Source organism: Pseudochaenichthys georgianus, chromosome 22 (genome assembly GCF_902827115.2).
Source record: "Pseudochaenichthys georgianus chromosome 22, fPseGeo1.2, whole genome shotgun sequence".
In the NCBI taxonomy this organism is placed as follows: domain Eukaryota; kingdom Metazoa; phylum Chordata; class Actinopteri; order Perciformes; family Channichthyidae; genus Pseudochaenichthys; species Pseudochaenichthys georgianus.
Genome location: NC_047524.1, coordinates 7,704,066 through 7,725,738, shown reverse-complemented (window position 1 = coordinate 7,725,738; position 21,673 = coordinate 7,704,066). Strand labels below are relative to the sequence as shown.

General features: G+C 42.9%; 1 protein-coding gene across 2 annotated transcripts in view; it reads right to left on the bottom strand.

The window, feature by feature from the left end:
- Positions 1-309: 309 nt before the first annotated feature.
- LOC117467870 (protein jagged-2-like) overlaps positions 310-21,673 on the bottom strand; it is a 53,591-nt gene continuing 32,227 nt past the window's right edge. Inside the window, exons 9-26 of one of the 2 annotated variants that reach the window (XM_034111761.2) lie at positions 21,478-21,591; positions 19,721-19,834; positions 18,531-18,577; positions 17,673-17,846; positions 17,423-17,573; positions 17,150-17,314; positions 16,379-16,492; positions 15,773-15,886; positions 15,215-15,328; positions 14,894-15,013; positions 14,460-14,487; positions 12,634-12,719; positions 11,863-11,976; positions 11,614-11,729; positions 10,830-11,102; positions 9,294-9,425; positions 4,760-4,919; positions 310-3,514 (exon numbers count right to left, since the gene is read on the bottom strand). In XM_034111761.2, the coding sequence (XP_033967652.1) occupies positions 3,021-3,514; positions 4,760-4,919; positions 9,294-9,425; positions 10,830-11,102; positions 11,614-11,729; positions 11,863-11,976; positions 12,634-12,719; positions 14,460-14,487; positions 14,894-15,013; positions 15,215-15,328; positions 15,773-15,886; positions 16,379-16,492; positions 17,150-17,314; positions 17,423-17,573; positions 17,673-17,846; positions 18,531-18,577; positions 19,721-19,834; positions 21,478-21,591 (2,630 nt within the window). In that variant the 3' untranslated portion in view covers positions 310-3,020. The remainder of the gene's footprint in view (positions 3,515-4,759; positions 4,920-9,293; positions 9,426-10,829; positions 11,103-11,613; positions 11,730-11,862; positions 11,977-12,633; positions 12,720-14,459; positions 14,488-14,893; positions 15,014-15,214; positions 15,329-15,772; positions 15,887-16,378; positions 16,493-17,149; positions 17,315-17,422; positions 17,574-17,672; positions 17,847-18,530; positions 18,578-19,720; positions 19,835-21,477; positions 21,592-21,673) is intronic. The other variant, XM_034111762.2, reaches the window with a different exon arrangement.

Sequence of the window (21,673 nt, the reverse complement as noted above, 5' to 3'; positions counted from 1 at the left end):
TTTTCTTTCAAGTCAGCTGGAGTTTTCCAACACATTGTGGACATAATTGTAATCATCTAGCGGGCTAACTGGCTATAGCGTACTAGAAAACTAGCTTAAATGTGACCATCTTTGTAGGAAAAAGGTGGTCACACATTTATAAAGATAAATCTGCCAGTTATCATTGTCATCGGCAATGGCATACAAAGTTCTAGAGAAATCTTGGTCGGAATAGCAACAGTAACTAAGGGGGCGGGCTTTGTGAAGGGTCAGTTGTTAAAGAAACATTGTTCTCAAATATGTTAACAGAAAAAACGAGACAAAGCTAAATGAACTTGGTATAAAATACTTTAATAAATAATAGGGTTGTTCTAAGAACAAACAAAAAAAAAATTCCACTAACAAACCAAGACTTTTACCAAATTTTGTACAAAATAATTACAATGTTCTGCCCATTCAGAAGATTTACCAACAGAAAATGAATTTGGGTTTTACGTGATTTGCATCAGATTTGTAACAAAATCATAAAACATAATATAGTGACATTTGACTTATTTTAATTTTTAAGTTTCTCTTCTCCTGTGTGTTCTTAGTGCAGAAACAGACTCTTTACAAACATAGGACGACAAGCACAACAGTCAACATCAACAACAACACAACTTGTTCCCTTCATTAAACCATAATACAAACAGAAGGAGAGGCGGGGCTTAACAGGGAGTAACATTAAGGATTCACACTCATCCACTGCGAGTCCATTCAAAACCTCACACCTTCTGATTTGTCAGTGATGAGGGTTCAGTGTCGTGCAATAGGGCACTTAAGTAGGGGTGGGGGGGCGCGGCACAACAAGGGTTTTCATACTCAATAAACACCCCGCTGCCCTGCGTGGCATCTCCACTGTCAACAGACTGTAAAATAGTGAATTTATAACTGAAGTACGAGCAGGCTTAAGAAGAGAGACTGGCAGCAGTGCTTTTACGTTGTGTGGACCCTGTGACCCGTAAGAGTGGATTGGAAATAGAAATCAGATGCATCAGCGCCGGTTTAAGACCTGAATCTCCTGCACAGGGCTACTTTAGTGTTCTTGTGCCATTTGGAGTCCTAAAATGGAAACATGAAATGAAATAGGCGACTTGAAGCAGTGCTCTAAGCTTTAAATGGGTGTTAAATGTGTCTCTTGAAAAAAAGAACCGCTTCACACAAAATCAAAAAACGTGTCTGAAATGTGTTCAATATATCACTATGGAACAGTTGGTGTCAAAATAATTAAAGGAGGGAGTCATTTTGGACAAAGCTAGTGTCTTTACATCGTAGATTTGGACAAAAAAGTGCAGAAACAAACCAGTTCCATTTCTGCAATTAAGCATAATTTCAAAGCCAAAGAAATGATTGATATTCTACCCTTTTGGAAAGGCCGTTAGCGTTCTTCATTTTAAAATAAAAATAGTTAAAAGGGAACGTGAAATTTGGCCTGTTGGCTGCAGCTGGGTCTGGTTGTTGCTTTGAACAGTGTGTTAATAATTATTTACACACAGTCATAGGATGTGAACATAGCTTGAAATGTGGAAAAGACCAACAGTATTTTCCAAAGAAATCTCAGTGGTAGCAGCTAAAGCATCATTTTTTGACCGTTTGAAAAAACGTTGAAATTAGTGACATTTATATGACTTTCTGACGGTTTAATAAGAATGAAATGGTTTAAAGAGGTGGATTATTGCATGAAGGGTGGCCCATAAGACATTTGTAGTTGTAAGGATGATGAAGAAATAGAAAAGTGGATCCTGCAGTTTAAGGGGAATTCTGATTTAAGGGGTTAAAACAAGTTTCTAATGAATTGAAAGGAGTTTCCAAAAGTTGACTGACACCGAGCTTTATCAGCTCTTTAGTGAACCCCACTCAGATCCTGACAACCTCTCACATTGATAGTGACACGCTTAACAAACTCTGTACTTGTGTTCTCAACAGCTGTAACAAATAACCATAACACAGAGACAGACAATCACGATCTGTTTTCTTTTCAGACTGATGCTCAACGGGACCCTGGACACGGTCCGAAAATCTGTATAAAACCTTTCGTAGAGTCAACAGACACTCAGAAACGGAATGACATCATTAAAAAAACAACCACGGAAAAAAAAAAAAGTTAGAAGAACTATGATACAAAGCATCACTTAAGTTACTGAATTCAAATATACACAGCCATTTCTTCATATTTACATATGTACATCGCAAAGAAAATAACTTTGACTGCGTTAGAGAGTTGTAACTAGGACATCTTTCCCTTTATATGTATTTAAATTCTGCATAACATCTACTGGATAGGAGGGGAGAAAAGAAGAAAACAAATGGGGCTGAAGGCACTTTTCTACCAAAGCAAATACTGAAAAATCATGGAGACCGGCAGAAGGCAATGACATCATTATTAAAAAGGATATACGTAAGAAGTGTTAACAGGAAATGGAAAATATGTTTATGAATGTAAACAAAGAAATGCTCATGCCAGGTTTGATACAGTGGATTCTCTGTGCCAACTTTCAAGGACTTAAAAGTATATAAAATCTTTTTTTTCTTAGTTTTGTTTTATAAAAAGACAATGATATGAAGACAGTGTAGAAAAGGCCCGCAGGTGTGGGCTAAGGCAGACAGGAGCCGAAAGCACCAAACATTAAAATAATGTTAGCTGCCAGCCGACGGTCTGTTAAATCTCCGAGGTTTAAACCAAAGAAAAAGGGAAGCGTCACGTCTGATGAGTGGAAAACAGTTTTTCAACAAACAAACAAAATCAGGTGCTGTGAAAATAAAATGCTCCTTGATTCCAACGCAGCGGTGACGCAATCCAGAAGAAGCTGTGGTGTTTATTTTTGATGGTTTTTCTGTATTTTTTTGGTTTGTTTTTTGGTAAAATAAGCCTCCGTGCGGCAGACAAATGAGTTAAATAAGATGTGACAAACAAAAATACAAAAGTAAACATCTGTAATCTTCACTTTTGGTGCTTTTAAGAGTCTAAAAGTCTCTGAAGACATTGCAGTGTGTCCTGGTGTTCATACGTAGTGGTCTTTAATGTCCTCGCTGAGCTGTGCTGCGTTCAGGTTTTTACAGCGGTTGTCTTTGGGGCTGTACACTGTCCGGTGCGGCGCCTTGACCGGAGCGCTGCGAGACGTGCAGACGACCCCTCCCTTACCCATCAGCCCCTTGTCCTGCGCCCCCGCTGTGGGGCATTTTAGAGCCGGACACTTCTCCCCCATGCCCAGCTCCTCGTCTTCCTCCTGCTCCCCCTCCTGCTCCCCTTCCTCCTCGCCCTCGGCCCCGTCGCACGGGCCCATCAGTTTCTTGCATTCGTACTGAATGTCTTTGTCGCGGTTGTCCTTGGGGGCGCTGCTCCGCGGCGGCTCCAGCCGGTTGTTGACCGTCGCGTCCTCGGATCGGGACGCTCTCTCGCGCTCTTTCTTCCTCTTGCGCGTCCACCAAACGCAAACAACGATGCAGAAGATCCAGAGGAGGCTGAAGACCACGCACAGCACCGGGACCAGATAACCTGCAGGACGAGGTCAAAGGACACGTTAGAAGAATATTTCTCTGTAGGAAATAAAGAGTACTTGACCCTGTTTGTCTTCAACAGGCTTGAACACATGCAAACAAATTGCATTTACACCAAGAACCCTCCACCCGCTCTGCAAAGTATTAAAGAGGCCCTATTGTGATTTGGGGGTTTCCCTTTGCTCTCGTGTGTTCTATAGGTTTGTGTGCATGTTAATGGTCTGCAAAGGCTAAAATCCCTGTGTTCCCCACAGAGGGAGTTTCTGAGACGCCTCCATTCGACTTATCTGTTTACTTCTGGCACATAGTGACATCAGTATGTAACACTTGGCTTTTATTGGCTAGAGCTCCAACACATTGTACGTGATAGACAAAGAGGCGGGACATCTCTAAGCGGTTGACCAATCACAACAGAGCCGTCTAGCTAACCAATCAGAGCAGACTAGGCTCTGGTTTCAGACAGAGGGTGAAAAGAGGTGCTGCAGCACAGGCAGTATGAGATAAATAAAGAGCTGTTTGAACATTAAAGGATGTAAACACGTGACAGTAGATCAGGGGTGTCAAACTCAAACACACAGTGGGCCAAAAATATAAAAATGGGTACTAGTTGAGGGCCGGACTGGTTCAATGTTTATTGCAAAACGTATTGAAATGAACTTATTGCACATATTAAACCTGGAACTAACAAAGCTTAAATTATTGCCTGTAAAAACAACATTAAATAATCAGTTGCATTCATTTCTTATGGCTCTATCTGCAGCTTTTCCCGAGTCATTTCTTAGGATTACATTTTTCCACAGGCCAACAACAGCTTCAACAAAACTAATTTCCCTCAAAGAAAAAAACAAACATGCCCTGTTGTCTCAAGAAAAAAAGTGCAGAAGGAAACATCCATTAAACTCAGTGTGCTGCTCTGTGATGCTAGTTCAAGCCAGATACTTGGCATCTCATCTTGGGTGCAAGTTCATCAATGTTTGGGCTCAGGCTCTGAGCTGAGGAGACCCTCAGGATGGAGTGAAGGTGTGCGTGCAATATACCGGAGGGCCAGATCTAATGGTGATTAGAAATTATCCTGCGGGCCGAAATTAAATCCACCAAGGGCCTGATTTGGCCCCCGGGCCTTGAGTTTGACACATGTGCAGTAGAGGCACAAAATACAAATATGAACCTGGAAATTAGCATTATACGTTTACCTTTTTTATTTAAATAATCTTCATATATAAATCAGGGATGTGTGACTCACCAACAGGCGGAGGCTCCACCGGCATCTCCACCTTGACCTCCACCACTGCCATCATGACGGTGCTGTTGTGGCGTTTGGAGAGGGCGCTGATGATGGAGCTGGCTGCCTTCTGGATCTGTCCACGATCAGCGTCACTGGACCGGCCGTCCTGCTCAAAGGACTGCAGAGACAGAAAGATAACAAGATGGAGGTCAGGAATCAATTTGTGTTGCACTGCATTCCACATGGTAAAAAAAAAGCTGTTTTCACATTTCTGGGAGAATATGTAGGCAATGTTCATTTGCTGGTTTTGTCCTTTCTCTCTGATACACTGCTTGTTTTCAGTTAGTCTGGAGCATCTGATAGGTTGTTACAGTGTGCCACATGTTGCCCTAAAACTGTGTGGTTACTTAAAAAGAACATTTAGCAATAATAAAAAAAAAGGCGATTGGTAGGTATTGGCAGTGTTGGGAAAGTTCACTTTCTACATGAACTAGTTCAGTTCACAGTTCACACATTTTAAAATGAACTAGTTCAGTTCATAGTTCATAATTCAAAATGTTGAACTAAAGTTCATGGTTTCAAAAATGAACTAATTTATAGTTCATAGTTCTTTTTTCAATACGTTGCTGCGAGCTATTATTTGTCTCCTGTACGATGTTAATGGGCCATTTCAATGTTTACAATATCCTCAGAGGGCCGTACAAGTTATTGACCTCTGCTTAAAAAAACTAAAATCACAGCCCATTCATTTCATTCTGTGCAAAGAAAAAGCAACCTCTTAATCCAGATATCTCACCATGACTCGCGCATGCATGCACGTGCACGGTGTGGCGTGACCACCAAAACAGAAAGATATGGACACAAGATGTGTGCAAATGTATTTAGTTTCCTATCCATGTGAACATGATTTAAGTGGGGGGGGGGGGCTAACCTCCTCTAGGGGGGTCCGGGGGGCATGCTCCCCTGGGAAGATTTGTTGCACTTTGAGAGCAACATTAGGAGATATATGGACACATCTCTCAACACCCAAACACAACTGTAAGCAGATTTTCTTTTAATTTATGGATATTTGACAAATCACTCCCCTTTCAAACTGTATTCTTCTTTATTAATAACTGTCATATAGTATTTTATACCCGTTTACTTTATTCTCTTATTTTTTTTATAACTATAATGATCCTATAAAGATGTGCCTTTACCTCACTGGTTGTAGACAAAGCTTCTTATATTCGTTAGCATAGCTAGCTAACCAGATGCTAATGATAACAACACAGTTATTGACTGTCTGATCAGTGTGACAGATGAGCAGATCGCCACTGGGCTTTCAACTAAAGACACAGACACGCAGAAACTGCGGCATGTGTATGGACTTATCGGTACTGCCATTTCTGAAGTGCTGGAGCGGCGTTCTGGTGCTCTCCGTCAGAACTGCACCCCTGTCAGTCGAGACATATACCACGTGATGACACGTTAGGCTCGTGTTGTGTTCAAGGACCCTGACCGTGGCCAGGAAAAACAGGCACTCGCTTGTTTAATTTTTTTGCGGTCTAGATTTCTTTCATTTTTTTATTTTTTGCGTGTGTTTATAAATTACCTCGAGGGCCGTACCAAATTGTCTCGCGGGCCGTATACGACCGGAGGCCGGAGGTTCCCCACCCCTGCCGTAGAGTCTCACTCTGAGCGAGTGCTGCTGCAGCTGCTCTCGGCTTCGTCCATACTAATTCATTCATTCATTCAATGCTCGCCGGTTCCGCGGTTCCACATTGTTTGTTGTGAGGAGTCTGATATATTTAGTATATTTATATTTTAGTGCGACAGCCAGGGGTGACAGGCGCGTACGCGTCACAGGCAGCTTGCTGTTGCCAGATTGGGTGGTTTTCCGCATTATTTTGAAGCCTAGTTTTAACTGGGTTTTCGGCTGAAAGGCATATGAAATCTGGCACACTTTTGAACGCCGTTATAATACAGTGCTGAGAATGAACGCACTTTTGAACGCCGTTATACAGCGCTGAGAATGAACGCGTTCTTAATTACGTTTATCTAGCGGAAATACAGTACGTTCAGTTCACGTTCGCCCAAAATATGAACGCGTTCATGAACGATCGTTCATTGAACGCGTTCAGGTACATCACTGGGTATTGGTGGTTGAAAATGGCAAAGGGACTAGGTTCAGTGAAGAAACTGACAGCACAGATTGATCAGCTGACAGCACAGATTCAGTGCAGAAGGGAAAGAAAAAGAAAGCCTATTTGCCAAATGGTCAGTTGCTTGAGGTTATGGAGAACAGCAAGAGAGAGAGAGAGAAGGAGAAACACACATTCATCCGTCAGAATAAAAGAGATTCCCATCCTAACATCTGGCAGGCTACGGACCCCCCCCCCGCTGAGACCACAGAGGGTGGAGTTAATTGCCTAATAAGGTGCTGAGGGTGAGAGCAGGCAGGAGGTGGGGGGCAGAGGGGGATTAGCTGTATGCTGTGCAGTTCAATTAGGACAAACAATAGAGAACAGGCCAGCTGTGCTCCCGCTCGGCCGGGGACAAACACTCCTCTTTTCTTCTCCTGAGAAAATCCGCAGCTCATTCACACACCTCTAGGCCCGCCCCCTGAGTGATTGACAGGCCACATCACGCTGAGTATCCTACTATACTGCCGACTGTGTGAGTAGCACTGAGGATCAAAATGATCATTAACTAAAGGTTCGCATTGGATACTTTGATACTTACATAGATATTTTTGTATTATTTGTACACTGTATCATATTAGCATAAAAAAAGCAAAAATTAGCTGGCTACTACTTTTTTACTGAACATTTTATTTATTTGTTTGGGACTATTTTCAGCGGCAGATTAATCCACATATGTTGCTCAAGTGTGTATTTGATGCAGCAGGGCATTGTATATGGGATTGAGTTACATACTTACATATAATGATACTACTCACAGGGATTTCATTAGCATTGAAATATTTGCTATGGTGTGATTACGGTAAAGAGGGAAAATGTCCCAGAGTGCAAAGTGTTTTTACTCATTTTCGGACAACATTGGAGCTTGTATACACACACCTACTTTTTCTAAGACACTTAATGATTCAAGTGTGTTTGTCATTTGATTTGATGAACCAGACTTTCATTTGATTAACTTTCATTTAAAATCTTCAGTGAACTTTGAAGACTTAAAAGCTCATACATCTGTATCAAGCCTTGTTAAAGAACATTGTGACAACCTGAATAATGAAAAAGCTCCTCATTCCCCCCCCCCCACACACTGAAGACATATTGAAGCACTCAAGGCTTTGCAGCAGAGCATCTCAGGCGCTTACAAGCACACGGAGAGCCTTTAGAAGAGAATGCATCGACCAAAATGAGATTTCCTCCACACTTTGAAAGGAGGGCTGACATTTTGCTGCAACACGAGTCGGCAGCGAGTGGGAGTGAGGTTTTTTCTTATTATATGAAAGCCTTGTTGTGGGGTTTGGGTGGATGTCAGGTTGGCCACTCCTTTTCCTGTATCTGTCGCTCAAAGCAGGCCTGCAAACATCAGAGGAGCGAGAGCTAATCCCATCCATTAAAAGCTTAGAGCCCCGAGGTGACTGATTCCCCCCCCCCCCCCCCCCGAGTATGGGTGGCCGAGCGAGGAAGAATAAGGGAGGAGAAAGAAAGAGGAGTAGAAAAGACAGCACCAGAGAAAAAGGTAAGGAGAAACAGAAAACCGAAGAAGAAGAGAGAGACGAAGATCAGCAAGGTGTCCCAACAGAATCGCTAAATATCATCCAGATGTGTTTAGAAAGCTTCAAACGCCTCTCCCTCTTTCTGTCTCTTCCTTTCTTGTTTCTTGTTTCTTTAACAAAGAAGACCGATTCAGAAGTAGAAAAGCTTTGGTTTTTACTGGAATCCTCTGGAAGCAATTTGCAGTGACAAATAAAGTGTGATTGGAGGTGGGAGAAGAAAAGAGGGAAAGTGACAGGCAGCTTCTAATCTGTGTTGAAAATGGGAACTATGAAAATAAGCCCAGCGTTGTAAGACACCAGAAACGATGCTCTTGATGAAGGTAAAGATGTTACAGCGAGGAGGGCTCAACGTGTTGCCTTAAGCTAGCAGCTAATGCTATTTCCAAGGCACATTGTAATTAGCATCCGTCCTGATGCCAGAGTGGAATGTGGAGGACAAACAAGAACAAATAAAGATTCTGTTTTATGTAAAGGTCGGCAAAACTATATTAAGTTCATCTTTAAGTAATATCGTTAAAATTAGTAATAGTGTTTCTTTTTTTCAAGGTTGCAAATTGTAGACTTTATATCACTTATGAAATGTACATGAAACCCAGAAAGATCATGGACCATGCATGCAATACCCTATGTCAATGTGTGTGTGGGCAGGTGTGTGTGTGTGTGTGTGTGTGTGTGTGTGTGTGTGTGTGTGTGTGTGTGTGTGTGTGTGTGTGTGTGTGTGTGTGTGTGTGTGTGTGTGTGTGTGTGTGTGTGTGTGTGTGTGTGTGTGTGTGTGTGTGTGTGTGTGTGTGTGTGTGTGTGTGTGTGTGTGTGTGTAATAGTCACCATTGCGACCTCCACGGCGTCGCTGTTGGAGTAGGACAGGTCACAGAGGATGAGCAGCGCCCGCTCCTCCGCCAGCGTCTGAGTGACCGGGAGGTACCTCAGCTCCGAGCAGATGTTCTCTACAGTGGTGCCCTGCGCCACACACACACACACACACACACACACACACACACACACACACACACACACACACACACACACACACACACACACACACACACACACACACACACACACACACACACACACACACACACACACACACACACACACACACACACACACACACACACACACACACACACACACACACACACACACACAGAGAGAGAGAGATTAGTATCTGCGCTGCTGGCGAGGAACAATCCGCTTCTAATTCCTCCTAAGTCTGTTTCAGATGCAGACGTTTATAATGTCCTCCCCGGGGAGACTGTGGCTCAGATCTCAGATCAGTATCTCTTCAGAGGAACCGATTCATTTCCATTCATAAAACTTCATTCAGACCTGCAGGGACGCCATTGAACGTTTCGTGATAGAGTAGTAAACAACAAAAACACCATGTTGACTAACAAGAGAGAGGATCCATTCATGGAAGAGCACATCTGCCACTTTAACTGGAAGTGGATGGACTTTCTCTCGTGCTGCATTTCAAGTCTATTCCCTCCACAAATTGGCCCCTTTTTGTATTCTCCAACAACAAAGGAGATCCAGGATCCAAATCTGATACAAAGCTGCAGCTTAACAGACTTCTCTTCTCTTAATGATTTGTTTTCTCAGCCTCCAAACATCAATATCTTCATGGAGGAGTTACATGGTAGGGTTTGATGATGTGTGGATTTATAAAACGAGACAATCTGTCAACGGAGTCAGAAATAGGCTCTCGTCTGAACGAGGAATGACACGTGTGTGTTTGTGGTTGCAGATTCAAACAAGAACATATCACATTTTCTACCAATCCAGCAATTATCAAATGTTAACAATGCAGGGTGGGAGAATGATTTCAAATGTGTTGTTATGACATGACACATCAACATGGATGAAAAATGACTTGATTGGATTGTAGGCGCGTTTGTGGTTTCGCAACTGTCTCTTCAGACTTTTCTCTCATTGAGAACTCGCCAAAGTGTTTCCATGCACAAAGCGCTATGTCTTTAATGTTATATGGCAGCTCTGGCTTTGAGAGGTCGTATTGCAATCAGAAGGTCAGTGGTTTGATTCCCAGCATACTGTACTGTACTGTACTGAACCCCAAACTGCTTCATGGCCACCAGTGTGTGAATGAGTGTAAATGTTAGTCCCCCTGAGCACACGGTGTGTGAATGACTTGTAAATGCTAATACATGCATTTTGCCATTATTGATGACCGAGCATACTTAATATAATTTGATACATATTTTGGGGTATAAAATGTAAAAATTGCATGGACTAATCCTCCTCACGATTCCCTTGTTAAGTCTGACCCGTAGTCCAAAACCGATCTTCCAAGATATTACATAACTTTACTTTTCTGTATCCAACAAACAGACGGCTCCTTACCTGCGGCACTTTGTCCTTCTTGAAGATGAGGGTGATGCGAGCGCAGCTGTTGTCAAGGTAACCGCTGTTGGGCTCGCACTCTGTGTGTACGGGTGTCGGGGGGTCGGGCGTAGCACACACACCCCACTGGTGGCAGGGTGGCGAGAAGCAGGTGAGGAACTGATGCTCCACACACTCGTGACCGCCGGGGCAGGGCGGGGGGGTTGAGTCCGCAGGAGGAGGAGGAGGAGGAGGAGCCTTCTGGAGGAGGCAGGGCCGACGGCCACATCGCACCTGGGGGAGCACGGTCAGTCAGACACTGCTTTCACTGGGTTTAAACATCTGTTACAAGTCCATTCTGTACGTCTGTGGGAAGCACTTATGACGCTTATGAGGCTATCGTCAATTGTCAAAGATAGCTGCTGTTTGTTAAAGTTAAAGTGGAGAGTGTAGATGCTGCATTGAAATGTAAAACACTGAAAAGCCAAGGAAATCCCAGTGAGAGCCTGCTTCCTGCCACTCTTCAGCCTGACGGGACATCGATCCCCTTTTGCTTTGAATGTAACTATACATGAACGCCGATCATCGATCTCCAATGACATTGCTTACTTGTTTGCCTGACTGAGCATCATGCTTGTGCTCCATGCAGATAAATCATCTTTTGATAGGATTGGCGAATAGCGGAACGTCCCTGGATGGTTTGCTCTCAATCTATGGGTGTATTGCTAGTTTGTATAACCACATTCAAAAGGTTTATTACAACATTATCACTTCGGTAATAAACAGTCTTTGCTGTGAGCCTTACCTTGGAGCAGTGCACGTTTCCGTTGACACACTGGCAGGCGTTACACTCCTCATCCCAGCGGCTGCCGTGGGGAAACTGCAGACCGGCATGACGACACGACTTCCCGAGTCCGATGACTGGAGAGGACAGAGGAGAGTTTCAGAACAAAAGGAAGAGACTCGGTGGTCAATCCTCTTCTCTATGTACCCAAGGTACTCCGGGAAATCTACCAGACAGTATAAATGGGTGATTGGGACTCATGGTACTCACACTTCTGACAGCGAGGTCCAGCGTATCCTGGAGGACAGACACAGCGGTATCCATTGATTTCATCCATGCAGGTTGAACCTTCGGCACAAGGAGACGACTGACACTCATCGATGTCTGTAGAAAAAAAACAGATTTAAAAATTCAGCACAAAGAGGATTATGAGACCTTAACGTCAATACACTAAAAGCAAAGTGTCCAGTTGAATCCGTTGATTTACGTTTGATGTTAGGTCCAGAGTACAGATGAATCATGAGGAAGAAACTCAAGACTGATCCACAACAGAGCGAAAAAGATGGGGAAGAGTTCTTAGTCCCTATATATCCTATCTTTTACAATTCACACAGGTCTTAATGCATTGATCTCCTTCAAGTATTTCTCTTTAGCCGAGAAAAATCTGAGCTTTGAGAGATTTCAATGTGATATTCAAATATCTTCAATGAGTGATGGAACTCAGAGGATCTTTCTTCGCACAATGGGTTTATTGCAGTTTGGTTTGAAACGCATCAATTGGATGACACTCTGGCTCTGAAAAGGCCTTTCTGAAGAGATTTCTCCCAGAAGGCCGCGGGAGAGCGCACTGACCCGTCTGACGGACCTCAGCTCTGACCCGGGCTCAGCGCAGAGGGGAGAGGTTAAGACCGTCTTCCTAAAAGGCTTCCTAATCTGCCGCCCTGAAACAATCGGCTCACGCTCCCCCGCCGCGGCCTTTCACCTCTGACCCCCCGCCCACCTGACCCCTGCACACGCCCCCTCCGGTTCCCAGGGACTCACTGATGCGGCAGTCCGGTCCGGCGAATCCCGGGGCGCACTCGCAGCGAAACCAGTTCACACCGTCCACGCAGAGGCCGCCGTTGTAGCTGCAGAAAGAAACAAAAGAAACATGAGTTCACCGCTGCTGCAAAACCTGAGGTTCACAGTGAGCTCAAACAGCAACACTCCTTCTACTTTCTTCTAATGGCTTCCCTGAGGGGGAAAGCCTCTCATGCTCCATGCCTTACGCTACACTTTGAATCAAGTCCATCAGTTGACGTCCTTTCTAGGGAAACACTGATTGTGGTGTTGACGTCTGCCTGGAATTCACTTCAAATAAAAAGATAGCTCACTGCCGACTGATATTTGACATTTAGTAGATTTTATTTTTTACCAAAAGTCCTGCGGACACGTTTTGAACACTTAAATGTAACTATGTCTCTGAGCTAATCCCTTAAAAGGAGTTCACAAGGAATCGCAAATGTGTCAAAAGTTCCATATGTAGTAGTAGTAGTAGTAGTAGTAGTAGTAGTAGTAGTAGTAGTAGTAGTAGTAGTAGTAGTAGTAGTAGTAGTAGTAGTAGTAGTAGTAGTAGTAGTAGAACCTTTATTTATCCAGGAAAATCAATTAAGAACAAATTCTTATTTACAATGATGACCTGACGGGAGGCAAAGGCTTCCTGAGGGGATGGGGTTTGGGAGGACCAATGTTAAGAATTCACCAAAATAATATCCCTTGGCTTTATAACTATGATCTAATAAAAGAGGTTACTTGCTCTTGGCCCATTTCCCTATGATAACTTCAGCTTTAAATCCTTAAAAACAAACGTATACAAAAATAACCAGTTTGTAGGAAAAAGAATAAATGTAGATCTCCTTTTCAGTTAAATCTCAAAATACTAACTTTTGGTTCCCAACATTCTTTAACGTGAGACACTAATCCTCTTCCGTAGGAAAGTGAATAAACTGGATATTTATTTTCTTTGGTGAACATCTCCACACTGACCCAGAATGTACTACATTAACATCCACACCACTACACGCGGCTGTAAAGCCATATTAAGCCTCCGAGGTCAGAAACAGGTGGAGTTAGTCTCACGTTCTTCCCCCTGAGCTACAACATCTACCAGACTTTTCTCCTGCAGAGACTCTGAGTGTCAGCAGCCCGAAGCTGATCCCTGATCAATGTCCAGACTTCATATGTAAATCCCTGCTGACCACATACTGAGACCCCCCCCCAAACACCTCCACTCCTCACAGCTACCCCCAGGTCGAAGCCGGTGAATAGTGAGAGGGGCTCCTCTTCACACCCCCTCCTTTAAGAACCAAAACCTCCACTAATCCACCTGTCAGTCATTGGAGAGGGGGGTGAGGAGGAGAGAAATGGGGGAGGAAAAGGGTGGCTTTTGTCCTGGCTTGCCTCTCTGATCCAGAGAAGCAGTCAGCAGTTCTCCACTTGGTGATTTTTATCTCGCCAATACAAATGACAAGCTCTTAAAATGCAAGTTGCTGCGTTACCCAAACCTCAAGAATATGAAAAGAAGTCATTTTAAATTGACATTGCCCAAATTTGGAAAGCAAAGATTTGAGACTTTTTTTCGCATTTTAATCGTCGAAGGGAAAATTGGGAGCGTATAATCAGAATGTTAGTATGTGTATGAGTTGATGGGAAAATAGGTACTTGCTCACATGCTCTCTATTCTTTTTCCAAAACAAGACAGTAAATCTCTTAATGTTAGAGTTTAGCCAGACCCAAGCCAGGTGATGTTCCTACATTCATTTACATTAGACAGGAGTTGAGGTGGGGATAAAGCTGCCGTAAAAAACAATGAAAAGAAATAGTCTTACCATGGATGCGGATTGCAGTCGTTGACATCTGCAAAAGAAAGAAGAGAGACCGAATGACAATCAGTTTACTTTAACATTTCAATCCCAGCCAAAACCGGCTTGGATCATGTTTTAATTACAAGTTGAAGGTGCATGTGAGGTTGTGAAAACAGAAGCTGTAGCGCATAGAGGAATATTCTCAGGTATTTCTGCTACATTGAGAAGTTAAACACGCATGTTCGTGTCAGCATCCAATAAATAATAATGACAGGGAAACCACAACATGTATTGGAAAGTTCTCTAACTTGGCACAAAATGATATGCGGGTGAACTCGTCAAGGATAGAAATATTCATCCATGGACTCGAATTTGGACTTTTTCATGTTTCATATTTGTATGTTGTGCTCTTTATTTTCTCATTCTGCCATAAAGGGCCTCTTTAAAAAGGGACATACTCTGTGCACAGGTGGCTCCCTCCCAGCCGTCCTTGCAGATGCAGGTGAAGGCGTCTCCTCCTCCTCCGACACATGTCCCTCCGTTCTCACATGGACGGGAGTCACATGTGCTGTTCTTGGCTAAAACACAAAAACATTGAAATCCTGTTTATGAATTTGTTTTTCATTCTGCCCACCTCACAATGGGAGCGCTGCTCTTTTGGCCTGTGTTCACTTGGTCTCACAGATCGCAACTCTGCGGGACCATATATTATTAGTACACTACCATTAGCAAAGCCATAACATAATAATGAGAGTGAGACAAGAACACGGAATGCCTACCTGTATTGCAGGTGCTGCCACCCCAGCCTGAGGGACAGCTACACAGGAAAGAGTCTCCGTGGTCGTAACACGTCCCTCCATTACTGCAGGTGGTGGAGTCGCACTGGCTCTCACCTAAAGAAAACCATGGGTATAAATGTCACACTTTTGAAATCGGTGCCAGGGTGATGATTAGTGATTACTTCAGCTTCATAGTAGAGATCAGAGGCAGGGAGGAGAGAACAAGCCCACACGGCAGCAGGTGACGCCATCATGCATCAGAAAGGAGAAACTGAGGTCACACTATGAGACCTGACATGTTGGAGAAGATGGTACGGAGGACAAAGATGCATCATAACAGTGTCACAGGCTTTCATTTCCCTTTTGCGGTACTTTGATAGTTAAATTGCCTTTTTCCTAAACAGCAGCTATTTTATTTCATAACACACCATTGGGCTAAAATGCCTGTTTAAACTTCATACACATGTTTCTTCATTTGTTTATAACACCATTTACAAAGAAATATAAAAGAAGACATGTTAGCGAAGTAGCAGTACTTGTTGATTTTAAAAGACTTACGGGAGTGGCAGGTCTTTCCCTTCCAGTTGTCCACACAGTTGCAGTAGAAGTCGTTGAGCAGATCCACACATCGGCCTCCGTTCTGACAGGGGTTCCTGTGGCACTCATTCACATCTGGAACAAAGTCGAGCAATGGGATTATTGGAGTCATTGATCGTATAATGATTGTGTCGGGATTACACAGATCCTTCGTGTCTTGAAGCATGAGATAAACCTGTTAAAAACTTGACAGTTATATTAGTTTGGCTAGTTTTGACAAACAAATAGGTCTCATGTAGACCATCTCTAAAAATGAAAGTACGTGATGGTGTCATCTGCAAACTCCATTTACACTGTATTTAGATTCATTCAGCTGGTTTAGTTACCACACTTTTCTGATTCCTTTCATGCCAAAAAACACTAGGTTGAATCGTCATCCATATTTTTCCCAGACTGCTGATGGTCCCTCTGCTGCTAGAGGCGAGTGAGGCATTTCCCCCAGTGTTTGACTCACAGGCAGCATGACTTAACAAGGCTCTTTTCCAACGTTCACATGCCTGTACTGTTGCATAATCCCAAAAAACCCAGTTCTCACACTAACAGACACACACTCACACACACACTTACCAACGTCACATAGATTACCCTCCCAGCCGTTTGGGCAAACGCACTGGAAGGAGTTGATCCCATCGATGCAAGTGCCTCTGTTCTTACAGGGGGAGGACGCACAGTCGTTAATGTCTGCAAGCGGAGAAAGGACAGATATTTACACATGTGAAATTATGAAAACAATTATTTGGCTACGTTGTTGTATTTTTGAAAAGCATCAATCGAATTTTTGCATTTTGTTGGGTTTTGTCATTTAAGGTTCACAGCGCGCTCAGTTTTTAATCATGCTGTCTGAAAAACTGTTATTTTGTTCAAATGATAAATAAGACTCAAATATATATAAATAAAATAATACCCACTACTAACAGCTTTTTTGAGAATAAGAGAAAATAGATGAGTTTGTTGTGTATCACAAACATACAAAGCATTATGTAATGGTACCAACAGAAATCTGCAATGGAATCAGATGCAAAACATCTTTCCAGCCTTTCCTGCATATGTTTTCCTCTTGATTTGCTTTGTGTTTATTGTTTATCTGTATAAAGTAAACTAAGAGTTATAATTACTGAAACCGGAGTAGGATATACCGTAATAATCATGTGGTGCCCTGTGATGGAAACTGATGATAAATATAGTGTGTGTGTGTGTGTGTGTGTGTGTGTGTGTGTGTGTGTGTGTGTGTGTGTGTGTGTGTGTGTGTGTGTGTGTGTGTGTGTGTGTGTGTGTGTGTGTGTGTGTGTGTGTGTGTGTGTGTGTGTGTGTGTGTGTGTGTAGCTATTAATGACTCACTCTCGTGGCAGTAGGTGCCCGTGAAGCCCGGCTCACAGGAGCAGCTGAAGTTCCCGGCAGGCAGGCTGATGCAGCGTCCGTGGGGACCGCACACATTGGAGGAGATATGCCACACCCGCTTTTGGGTGTCATTTGTTGCCACAGCAACTGTGCAACTGTCAATCACTTGGGGTGAAAGAAGTGATATAAAAGATCAGCAGGGCAAATCGTTTTTGCTTTATTAACACAAATATATTTAGAAATGATGGATAAAGGCTTTTCCAGGTGCATTACCTTGACAGCGGTTGGTCTTGCAGTGGTCCTTACGCTCTGAGCAGGTTTTGCCCTCGTAATCGTCGGGGCAGCTGCAGTAGAAATCTCCCACCAGACTGTGGCACTGAGCCTTATTGTGACAGGGGTTCGGGCTGCAGGGGTCATTCTGCACCTACCGAGGGAAACAGGAAGGTAGAGGTGTTGTCACAAACAAGGGAAAAATAGCTGTAAGCACAAAACTGTTTTTTCACTAGCCGCATCTAGTCCTCACCTCACAGGTTGCACCAGCGAAGCCCTGCGGGCATTCACACATGAAGCCGTCGATCAGGGCCTGGCAGCGCCCTCCGTTCCTACAGGGACTGCTGGTACAGCGGCTCCTCTGAACCTCACAGTGCCGACCCTCAAACCCCGTCTGGCAAACACACAGGTAGCCTCGGGCCACCTTCTAAAAAACAAAAATAACATGAGAAGTTAACAAACACTGCTGCCAAATGTCACTCGGGTGCAGATAATTAAAAGTACACAGATTCAAAAATTAGATATCATTCAAGAAATACGTTCTTGTTTGGTTGAAGCAACAGCAAATGTAAATCCACAAACATTCTTCCAGTTTAGAAATATGGGGATATTGGGAGCTATCACAGCCAGAACAATTACATTAATACATTTCTGCCCAGTTGCTAGAATTTGACAAATGGCATTACAGAGTTGAGAATAAGCCCACACACCTCAATGACTCAATTTGTCAATCATAACGATGCCAGTGTGATAATATGGCATTTTAAATCAAAACATCAATTAACTACTTTTTTTTAACACCGATTATCGATCAACATGTTGTTGCAATTCTTTAAAATCATCTTGTCAATTCCCTCATCTTATAAACCTATATTAAAAAAGGGAAATCCCTTTAAGGCATTGCAAGTCACATGGCACAATCTTTCAAAACCATTTTACCCTTGAGGATATTCTTCTATGTTCAGGTTATTTGATGATCAATCTATAATCTTGTTCTTACCCCATTACTGCCTTATGTCACATAACAAACTATATATAGCATAGTTCAACAAAGACCACAGTGTTTTTGAACGCTATAAAAAACTCCACATTTGACATTTGTGAATCTCACCTTGCAGGTCCCTCCATTCTGACACTGACCATGGCAGCTGTTCACATCTGAGAGGAAAACAAACATCACGTTTCAGTTGGACAAATGGAAGGAGGAACATGCAATAGGTTCTGAAACATGCAGCTGCTACAGAAGAAGTAGTGGAAGACACAACCAAAGTGAGGTGATCCATGCCTGAGGAAATATCAGATGCAGGTAAAGAGTTGCAGCGAGAACATACATGCACTGCAGAAGTTAAAACTACCCCCTCAAGATTTTCTCTTAAAGATCATTCAGGAAAAAGCAAACAGTTAAGTCTTATAGCTTGGAAGAGTAAAGCCAGGGTGTGGCAGGTATCAGCAGCCACCTTAGAGCTAAAGAAAGGAGAATTAATAGAGAGCTCATTTACTAACCCCATTGTAATGCACTAGCACTTCCCCATGGGGATGCATTAAAACATGTTTCTGTGGTTGATGAGAACTTACAACTTCTAATTTAACAAGACAAAGCTACGTTTTGCTAGCGTTCAACAATAATACATTCTGTGGGTTTTAACCATAAGCTTTATATCAAAATGCCATTACTATACTAGATCAGCATTCAACTACGAGTTAGGCTATGTTTTTGGTAGCCGTTGAAGAGCTATATATATATATATATATATAGCTCTTCAACGGCTTTTTATGCTAATTAGTAAAAAGATAATTTGGCTCATAATGTGGACAAAAACAAATGTTTTATTACTGCTTATATGATATATATATATATCAAATGTTTTATTACTGCTTATATGATATATATAAGCATTAATAAAACATTTGTTTTTGTCCACATTATGAGCCAAATTAGCTTTTTACTAATTAGCATAAAAAGGGTAAGACTAGATAATTTTGCTAGCATTGTTAGAAAAAGGCTATTAGCATTCTGTCAATGCATTATGGAACATGTTCAATTGAACTATGTTCAATGCTGACTAAATAAGAAAGTTATTTTGGTTAAATATATAGTGTTCAGCTTTTACTCTCTAGTATAACATGATATGCCTCTAAAACTACAAATCCAGAAACATGATTGTTTTTCAGAGAGAATGAGAAGTGAGAAGAAGCTAGTGCTACAGAAGCTAGCCAGCCAAGAAGACTAGCCTCCTGCTAATGCGCTACAGGTAGGAGGAAAGAGGCTGAAGACGTATAATTTTCTGGATAAATACTGACTGATTTCACAGTTCTTGCCAACCCATCCACGAAAGCAGGTACAGTGATATCCACCAATCAAGTTTTTGCAAGAGTAAGCATTGAGGCAAGGCTTCCCCGCACACTCATTAACGTCTGCAAAATGGAGATTAGAGACACAGAGAGAATGAATAAGAGCTGAGAGCGTGCTCATAAGCCCCGTCACCAAGCATAGCTTCATGTTGTAAAACACTCTAAAATTACAGAAGGAGAAGGTAGGTCTCTGAACTCTGACTTCAAACTGCTTCTTTTTTTAGGGGGAGCTTCTTTTGACGCCCCTCACTAACACCACATCTTTAATGTTGCTCAATGTTGGAAAATTGCTCCTCATTTTTCATCAAGAATTAATCACAGTTTTTGAAATCATTGTTAGGACTTTCGACATACCATACAATGCAAAAATAATACTTTGACAGGTGTGGTTTACGGAAATTTCACACATGTCCTCCTGTCTTGAAGTAATTCAAAAATAATGTTTTTCTTTCCAGAACTGCTCAATGATTGTTTTGGAAAGAGCCTGCAATGCCTTTACGGTATTTGACTGAAACTATGCATTGGTATAATAACTTTCTTTGCAGCTCAATGAAAGCGTTCTCTTCTTCCTCCTCATGAGGAAAACAATAACCTTTAATGAAGTTACATTAAAAAAATAGCTGACATCAGAAGAACATATTTTCTTGTGCAATAGAAATGATTATTATGCAATAGCTTTTACAGTTTGCAACATTTCAAGTGTCTAATATGCAAATTCGAGCCTGTGTGTGGTGTGGCCTGTCTGCTGTATCTCAGATTACCCGAGGGCTTTTTCATCTAAAATGGCCAGAACATTTACAGGGTGAACTCTATGTCTCACTGGGTTTCATGTGCCGAGCGCCCCACTGCTCTATCCTCACCCCTCCTTTGGGGTTAATGTCTCTCTGTAGCATTCCCTGAAGGCCAACCTGCGGCATTCCAAGTGGTCAGTTTCAGAGGCAGCCATCGCCGCACCCGCCCTGCCGCCTCACTATAAACCGACTCAGTGCATTAATACTGCTCCCAGGAGGTAAGCGGCACCTGTTGGCCGGCCTGAAACTAAACACCCCGACCCCTTCCCAAAAACCCAGCCTCGCCCGCTCCCACTACCCCTCCTCCTCATCCCGCTCCCAGGTACCACCCTGTTCTCTGAAGGGGGAAGCACTCAACAGAACCTGTAACACAAACCAAAGCATTTCTGTTGCTCCCCACGTGTGTTTACAGGTTATGAAGCGTTTCCTGGGTGAGGTTTAGAGGGGTTAGGGCTCCACTATGTCGGGGAGTCGCCTCCCCGTAGATACAACCCCGTTACGCCCAGTCTGGAGCCAAATATAACCCCCCCCCCCCCCCCAGCGTTTATTTTGTCCCAAGGCTAGCAGTTGCCAGGCTGGAGGTTATTTTTAGCTTTTCTCAAGTCACCTGGCTCGAGTTGCAGATGATACCCAGTGAGTGTGTCCATTGGGCGTGCATATATACAAACACACACTCCCATTTGAAATGAGTGGCCCTCCTGCAGTAATACTACTGGTTAAACGACACAGCGGCATAAACAAACACCCAGATATGCTGTAACTCTGCAAGCAAATGGGGCATTCGTTTTACGTGCAACACACACTGAACACATCGGCTTTATTACAGAAAATGACATTAAGCAATGATCAGATGTACACTAACGAGTAACTCAAAATATAAAAGGCTAATCTTATTAATCACTCAGTGAGACGTACCTATCTGGCAGGTCTTGCCCGTCCACTGTTGAGGACAGAGACATTCAAAGCCGTTCTCCATGTCCACGCAGGTCCCGCCCTGAGCACAAGGGCTGGAGGCACATTCGTCCGTGTCTGAAATATAAACCAGACTCATGTTGAAGCCAATTATCATTTATAAAAGTCACACACCAGCTACCACTGGTGATATTGATTT